The sequence below is a fragment of the Cryptomeria japonica genome, chromosome 10 (assembly GCF_030272615.1).
Source record: "Cryptomeria japonica chromosome 10, Sugi_1.0, whole genome shotgun sequence".
Classification (NCBI taxonomy): domain Eukaryota; kingdom Viridiplantae; phylum Streptophyta; class Pinopsida; order Cupressales; family Cupressaceae; genus Cryptomeria; species Cryptomeria japonica.
The window spans coordinates 758,294,051-758,303,322 of NC_081414.1; the positions used below are offsets into that span (position 1 = coordinate 758,294,051).

Genomic DNA, 9,272 nt, shown 5'->3' on the forward strand with positions numbered 1-9,272 from the left:
TTTAAATTTTAGGTCTAAAACCTAGTCACCTAAATTTCTATAATTTGGATAAAAATGATAATATTGATAAAGTATTTTGTTCAATAACAAGATCATGTTATAAAAATCATAATTCACTCATATTATAATGTGATAGACATTATGGACCTAGTCATCTAAATTTTTATAATTTGCATAAAAATGATAATATTGATAAAATAGTTTGTTCTATCCCAAGCTCAAAGCTTGGTCATGCAAGGCCTAAATGCAAGTGGCCTATATTTTTATATCATAGTTGTAATTTTTTTCTTATAAAAGAAAAATGAGACCACAACCCATTATTATTAAATTATAATAATAGAAAATCTTATTTACAAGTCCATTATTAAGATCCTATTCAATGTTTTATTAAAAAAAAATTATATATATCCCCATCTTCATGTGAAAATAGAAAGCCATAAAGAAACAACACAGTTATTTTATTTTTGCCACATATTAAAATGGGCAATAATGGATTGATAAAAGAAATGTTGCCTACAAATTCATGTCCAAAATGAAATGTGTTTCTAAATAGAAAACTACATTATATATGTGAAAAGATAAATATCAATTTGCTTTCCCAAAATGAAATGTGTTTCTAAATAGAAAACTACAATATAATATCAAAAAAAAATATCAATTTACCTATGAAAGGTAAAGTAGACAGTCAAATTCAAGTTGTATGTATAATGTTCATTAGTTGACCCCCCAAAAAAATACATTAACTATGATAGTAAAAAGAAACACTTGAAATATTACTCATCAAACAAAATTAAACCTACCTGTGCTTCGTGCACAAGTCTTACATCAAGTATAGCATGATGAGAGAAAACAAAATAGATGAGGACATTTCCTTAAAAACTGCATTTATAGCTGATTTTCTCCTTTGGAAATAGAGATGATACTATATGGCAATACAAAAAGCAAGTTATGATTTCAAACCTTATAGCTTTCACTGGTTTGTAGATTAGTAAATTTGTGGCCCAATAGTCATTTGTACACAATACGACTAACTAAATAAACTCTATTCACACATAGCACAAACGTATAACACTAAATATCTGATATACCATGGTCGGACAGAGATGAAACAAAGCAGATTAGGACCTCTCATCCCAAACTGTAGTCCCAGCTCATTTAGCTTCATTTTCCAAGTTAAGTTTTGGTAGGCATTGAGTAAGTGTGCAGACCAATAGAGCTCAAATATCTATCACAAGCTCGGCCATAAAAACCAATCACATGCCTTGATCTCAAATCAAACTCGAAAGGAAGCCAATCCAATACACCAAATGGACCGTATTTTGCAAGGTTAGTTTCAAACGACAAACCTTTAATGACTGTCCACGTATTTTCTACAAGTCCACAATATCCACTTATCTTTTGAAGCTTTTCATTTGGGTACTTAAATCTCTGCACATCATACCATGTTTGAAACAAAGGAAGGCAATGGTTATGTATGAAACAGCATACAATGTTTGCAAGAAACAGCACTCGTATAAGGCATATTATTTAATTAATTAATTAATTACCGTAGAGATTGCCTCCCCTGCTCCTCCGTGTCGAGCTCCGAAATGAGTGGTATTCTTTCCAGTAGCATAACTAACTTGAATGGAAAGCAAACATACTGAACTCGTGGTTACAGTAATTGCATTTATTCCTTCAAAATTTCCATCGTTCCAGTATGTCCCCCCTGCTCCACCAAATGGCCCCAAATTATGAAAGCTAATTTCACTGCATTTTAGACTACTTCCTTCGCTCCTACTTAACGATGCTTCAACATAAATCGGGTTGCGTTTCTGTGTTAATGTCTCCGAATAACCAACTTCATCTAGTATAACGATAACATCACCATCTTCGTCTGTATATCTTAAATTAAGTTCATCGGCAACTCCCTTCAACTTGAAAAGATCAAAAATCTTGGATTTCAGATGATGCAAATAATTAAATGGTCCATAACTGGACACCCTAATCCGTGTCATCATGTCTTCATATTTCACCTGAAAAAAAATCACTATCACATTAATAAGGGCAAGAAATAGAACAAAGTTGCCACAAAACCATCTGAGAAAATACCAAATATTAAAAAACAAAAAACATCTAATCAGAAACTCATGATAAATTAACTAAAATCTTAAAAAAATACTATCCCGATCGGTTCCAAATGTGCTCCACTAAATCCCTCACCTTTATTACTTTTTCTGACATCTTTCAGCTTCCAATTGAATCTGACATTCAAATTGCATTACAAACATGTCAAAAACAGCACCTATCAACCCATTCTGAAGACATTTTCTCATGAAATATGAGTCTGTGTTTAACACACATCTTATCAGAGCATAATTACTTGAGTAGCAAGAAAGATGTTTACACAGGCTAATTAATATTGACAAACAATTGCGATATTGGTAACATTCAGAAGCAAACAAACAGGTATAATAATACAATTAGAAACGCGGATTTGTGTGAGATTAACTAGCTGAAAGCCAGATAAATTTTTAAATTTTACATTGATAATTTATACTGGTTCATAGCCTGTAGGATTTGGAGGAAATAGTGTCGTATATGTACATTAGTGGGTTTGCACACTAAATATCCTCATCCTCCTATTAAACTAATCATGAGAAAGATACTGCATTTCATGATTTTGATACAATGATACAATCTGAAAATAAGCATAGAGATAGAGATATTAATGAGAGAACAGATTTAATTGATCATCTCAAACAAGGGAAACAAGAATTTTAGGCTCAGATTGAGTTGTAACAGGCACAAATTCCCCAGAATACTAGGAAATTAGATCAAAACTAGCATGCCCAAAATGTCTTGCAGCCAAATCAAAATTAGTTCCCACATTTTCAAAGCCAATAGTTACCACATTAATAGTATAATAAACTAAATGTGAGACCTCAATTCAAAATGTGTAGTCAAATATTCCCTCCAATCAAATAGGCTCTAGTAGCTTAAAGGTACACGCATTTTAATTTTTTGGTATCCCTAGTTTTCCAAATGCAATCCCGAATTTAAGAGGAAAGAAACAAACATTTTAGGCTAACAATATAATTACGAAAGAACATTTAAGATACTTCATCATTTTCATAGAGCAGTATCATATTAAGGATGACATTGTGATGATTAATTTTTTTGTGCAATCTTTATAGGAGAATCGGTAAACTTTGAGGGAAGCATCATGAACATTGAGAGTAACATGAGAGAATTCAAAATAATATCAATAGGGTGGATGTCAAGATCTCATAAGTTAACAAACGAGAATTTTTCCTTATTCTCATCTTGCTACACATCAAACTTCTCACTCACTACCCTACACTTCCTAGAATGTCATTCATTCCCAACTTGATTCCTACAGTTACCATATTGGTCTTTTCATTCATTCCCAATTTGACTCCTACAATTACCATATTGGTCTTTCCCTCACAAGAAATCATTAATCCTAAAACTATGACTCCTACAACTACCATATTGGTCTTTCCCTCTAAAAAAATCAGTCAATCCATTCATTCCCAAATGGACTCCTACACCTACCATATTGCTCTTTCTCTCTCAAAAAAACATTTAGTTCATTCATTTATTCCCAATTTGACTCTTACAACTATCATATTGGTCTTTCTGTCTCAAAAACATTCATTCCCAATTTGACTCCTACAGCTACCATATTGGTCTTTCCCTCTCAAAAAATCATTCCTAATTTGACTCCTAGAGCTATTATATTGGTCTTTCATTCATTCCCAACTTGACCCCTACAGCTATCATATTGGTCTTTCCCTCTCAAAAAATCATTCCCAATTTGACTCCTACAGCTACCATAGATATCATATTGGTCTTTCCCTCTCAAAAAAATCATTCCCAATTTGACTCCTATAGCTACCATATTGGTCTTTTCTTCTAAAAAATCATTCCCAATTTGACTCTTACAGCTACTATATTGATCTTTGATCTTTTCCTCTCAAGAAATCATGAATCCTGCAACTACCATATTGATCTTTCCCTCAAAAAAAATCATTAATCTTAAAAGTATGTGTAATGCCCAACACACTCACTAAAGAATAAAATTGCACACACATTAAATTATGAAATTTTTTTTACACACTTTTAGAAACTATACCATTTGTCTACCTTTTGGAAACTTTTTTTGAAAAAGCCAACAACTGAAAAACCATACCCAACAGCTGTTGAATCTTTAAAAAAAAAAAAGAATACCCCAAATAGCTATGGAATCTTTTTCTGAAAACAATAGCCCAAACAACTGAAGAAGACAATACCCTCCAGTTTGAGGTTTAAGAAAAACCATACTCACCACGTGACACCAGCGATACTGTTAAGCGTTTGGAATATATAAAGAAAACACTCACAAATCGTAGGTAATGCAGGATCAAGGCATGAGCTCTTACAAAAAAAAAAAAAAAATTTCTAAAGCAAATCATTGAAAACTTTTATGCCAGAGTAAAAAGAAATTCTAAACTCTATGGCTTATATTCCGCAGGCGAGAGGGATCTATTCATAATCATAAAATATTTCATGATATTTTATGAAAACACATTATAATGGTGCAGATCAAATACCTTTCACCCAAAATGTTTGACCATCTGCTAATGGTTCTTTAAATCGTTCCGTTCTTTTGTTTCTTCACTTTCTCTGCTACTAGTGAAATCGAAGTGGCTTCAACCTTTTTTAAAAAATCATAATGGTAAAGATATGTATATTCTATAATGAAAATAATAGGTTCATTCTAAACGAAGATAGGATTGTAAATTTCATTTAACAATATTTAAAATAAATAGAAAAACAATCTTCTTATATAAGTTACAAAGGAGTCCTACACAACAAATTCTTGTCTTACAATTACAATATAATCAAAACTACTTTTATCTTTTACTCAAACCTTTACAACTCCTAAAACTAAAACTAAACCACAACCAACTGTGCAAATTAGTAACTCTTAAATGGATGTAAGAAAGTCTGATCCCTCCAGAATGAAGTGATCTACCATTCAATAAAAATAATAAAAAACCATAACCTTGAAAAACGTCACGTTTTATAAAAGAATAGAAAAAGGTGACGTTTTATAAAAGAATAAATCTATGTTAAAGAACATATTAGTCCAATAGCAAGAGTATTAATGCACTTTAAGATCAATAATTTTACACAATTTAAATGATCATTTTTTTTAAGGAATTCTAAATCCATACCTCAAGTTAAATTTTTTTTGTGTTGTTTTTCGGTTTATAGTTAAGTAGATTTCGCAATGTAAGTAGGTTCAACAGTCAAGACCTATTATTGCTGCGCAGGCTGGAGTTTCGTTATTGGTGGTTCCTCTTTTGATTAATCATGCATGTTCCTTACTTATGCTGGGCTGAAGCTCCCTTTTGTCTTGGATGGTTCATGTGTTGTTCTGAGGGTTACTAATGCTGTTTGAGAGAGCTTCTGTCTGCATGGGGAATGTCATCAGTGAGAGATTCTAAGGCTTTTGTCCATTAGTCTAACGAGATGACAAATGATTATTAACTATTCTCTTTCCAAATCTCGAGTAGAAGGTAAATTGCATTATTCTTTGAAAAAATATTCTACAGGATCTTTATTTGAGCTAGGTTCTTAGTGTTTTCTTTAAAATACTGGGACAAAGAGATCATGTAAGGTATAGTCTATTTTCGTATACAGTTTTTCTATGAAATGTTTTTTTTTTTTTTTTTTGTCTGATTCTATGTGTGTTGATATTGATAAGTGTTGCCAAATGTCATAAAATTATGTTTCAAAATTGATACTTGGGAATAAAGAATCTAACATGCGTCCTTCTCTTAAGTTGCCTCCGTTAGTATAAAATTGGGCACTTCTATCATTTGTGTCAAGATATCAAAGAGAAACACCATATTCAAACGAAAGTATCATTCCTTCTCCCAATTATGAGAAATATGTTTAGAATGTCATTAATGAATGCTCTATTATGAAGATGAAAGAAACCATTTGGAATTTACAGTTGTAGATGATATAGGAAACACACAAGGGTCTTCCTTTAAAGGCAAGAAAACCAAATGATGTGGCTTTGTATCTTTTGGTTGAATCTGGTCCTTCTTTGAAAAAGGGAGGATGGCCCTGACAGGTTAAGCTGCGATTCTATTTCAGAGTTCTTTGAAGAAGTTTGGATTCAAACTTTCATGAATGTTGTAATAATTGTTCCTTTGTTCTAGTGTTGTTTGTTTTTCAGGAGTCTTTCTGATTTTTAAACCTGTTTATAGTTGATTTTTGTTTCATGTGTAAAATAATTTGAAATCATTCCAAAACCCTCTTCTGACTCATAATTCCAATAAAAATTATTTATCCACTAAAAAACTGAGGAACTAATTTTACATTTTATTTTTTTACCTCTTACAAACAAAAATAAAATAAAAATAAAACTAAACTCCCTGAAAAATCTAACCGCGTCAAACAAAAAAAATGGTATGACAAAGTTGGGATTCCAATTTTTTCCCTACCAGTAACCAAAGATGAGGAACATGGTTAATTCGGAATCCACTGACAACCAATATTGTTTTATTAATAAAGTGAGTACAGATATAAGCCTTTCTCCAAGGGAAGAGATTGAATTTTAATTGAACGAAATAGAAGTAGTAAAACGGAAACCCTATAAGCACTCTCGATGAATTGTCAGGATCAAACCAGTTCTTCACATCAAGAAATTGACATGATATACCTGAACTCTTTAACCGTGCAAATTACAAATGCTTAAACGGATGTGAGAAAGCTCTAGTACAAGAGGTTCCGATCACTATGCCCTGTCATAGACATAAGCAATGGTGTTTACATCGTCTATCATGCTAAAGCTCTTACAGATTAACCTTACCTATTATCAAGATTAATCTACCCACTGAATTTGGAGTGTTCAATCCCCAGCATACCATTTAATCTGATTTCAATTGGATCCAGATCTTCATACTCTGCATAAGAGATTTAAGACAATTTCTCCGCTCAAATAGAAACGTTTGGTCTGTCCTTCTGAGCTAGATAAAGTATTCATATAGCAAGCCATAATGAATTTGTGCGATTCAAGAGAAATTTAAAGACACATTACAGTTTGTTGATAACATATTTAAAGTTAATTTATTTGTATATTGTTTTATTAGTGATCTCTGCATCCCCAAAATCCAGAACATTTTTTTTCTGTTACCAAAACCCACTCCAAGCGTCTTCCCGTTCCCAGACATTAACTGATAATTGATCAGGCTGGCCACTAAACCCTAAGCTAGGATCCGAATGTACCTATCATACAATAAATCAGAGATAGAGATAGCAGGGGTTTTTTAATTACCAAACCTAAAGTCAAACAGTTATGATCAGAAAAAAGCACTGCAATATAAATAATGCAACATCATTAAAGACTTCGAGCATCTGCAATCAATAATGTTAAAAGAACAAAGCTTTCCAAAGACTTGCCTGCAATAGGGTCTTCTAAAAGAAAAAAGCTTTCCAAATTTTTTTCTCTGCAATCTATGTTTTACCCTTTCAGTAAATTATAAACCTTGGCCAAATTTTATCATTTCGCTCACCAATGCACTTCTTTTTGTTCACGGACGCAATGGGTTCGATCTCTGTTCTCCCTGAAACTACCTTTGCTTATGGAATGTTACTAAATGTGAAAGCATACAGCAAGAATCATGGCAGCGCGGGAAAAAAGTGATAAAGCATATTTCCGGCTGTAAAGAAAACACTATAAAGTGATTGATTTTATGATATATTTTATATTAAGAAAGGAAAACAGTATAAAGTGATTAATTTTATGATATATTTTATATTAACTTTCCTTAATTTAAGAATTGACAACTATAATAGGTCACGAGCCAAGGGAGGATTTGTAGACCTCAATTTTGCAAGGAGTTGGGAACTCAATTTTTTTTTTAAGTCCCTTTTATTTGTGTTTTAGTTATATTTGACCCATTCTTATAATCAATTTAAAATATGTTAAATAGGTTTCTTAAATGTTAGAAGATGCAACAAGCTTTAAAATATCATCTAAACTATTTTTTGTTGTTTGTTTGATGTTTTATGTTTGTCGATCTTTCATACTTATAAGATTCTCCATACTTTGTATACCTTCTATATTGATTTTGATAACCTTCTTAAGTCCTTGTTAAAAGTATTGTTTTGTCAGAGTTTCAAACATTCCCATCTCTGATACTCTTCCTTTTGCATTCCCAATCCTTAAAGTTTCAAAGTCTATTAAAAGTTAAAGTCCTTTGCATATATGGGACTTTTGGATTCCCTCATCCATCCCATCCCTTGATATTCGTCCTCCTTCTATTGCACCTCATTGTGATATAACTTTTTACTGTTACTTGTTTTAGTTAAAATGCTTTAACACATGAATATTTTTTAATTTATTTATCTTGATTAGGAATCGAATGAATAATCATGCAATCAATATGATATTTAAACATGATACACACACGCACACACACACACACACACACACACACACACACACACACACATGTATGCATATATACATATACATACATGTATGCATATATACATATACATACATGTATGCATATATATGTATATATACATAACATGTATGTATACACACACACACACATATATATACATACATGTATATATATATACATAACATGTATGTACACACACACACACACACACACATATATATATATATATATGTATACATACATATATATATATATGTATACATACATATATATATATATGTATACATACATATATATATATATGTATACATACATATATATATATATGTATACATACATACATATATATATATATATATATATATATATATATATATATATATATATATATATATATATATATATATATATATATATATGTATACACACACACACACACACACACACACACACACACACATATATACATGTATATATGTACACACACACACACACACACACACACACACACACACACACATATATATATATACATGTATATGTACACGTATGTATATATACATACATGTATATATATATGTGTGTGTGTGTGTGTGTATACATGTATACACATGTATACATGTGTATGTATATACATGTATATACATGTATATACATGTATATATATACATGTATATATATATGTGTGTGTGTGTATATATACATATACATGTGTGTGTATATATATATATACATGTATATATATACATGTATATATACATGTATATGTATGTACATGTATATATACATGTATATGTA

At 31.2% G+C, this 9,272-nt stretch overlaps 1 protein-coding gene across 1 annotated transcript; it reads right to left on the bottom strand.

The window, feature by feature from the left end:
* Positions 1-923: 923 nt before the first annotated feature.
* On the bottom strand, positions 924-2,236 carry LOC131030733 (jacalin-related lectin 19-like). Its single transcript, XM_059213636.1, has 3 exons — positions 2,203-2,236; positions 1,548-2,015; positions 924-1,428 (listed from the first exon to the last, which is right to left on the bottom strand). The coding sequence occupies exons 1-3, from the start codon at positions 2,221-2,223 to the stop codon at positions 1,174-1,176; spliced, it is 744 nt and encodes a 247-aa protein (XP_059069619.1). The 5' UTR covers positions 2,224-2,236; the 3' UTR covers positions 924-1,173.
* Positions 2,237-9,272: the final 7,036 nt, after the last annotated feature.

Excerpts from the sequence above, each read along its gene's own strand:
- LOC131030733 (XM_059213636.1), bottom strand. The coding sequence starts at position 2,223 with ATGTCAGAAAAAGTAATAAAG. Across the intron at positions 2,016-2,202 it reads TGTCAGAAAAAGTAATAAAG|GTGAAATATGAAGACATGAT; the intron begins GTGAGGGATTTA and ends ATTTTTTTTCAG. Across the intron at positions 1,429-1,547 it reads CAGGGGAGGCAATCTCTACG|AGATTTAAGTACCCAAATGA; the intron begins GTAATTAATTAA and ends TATGATGTGCAG.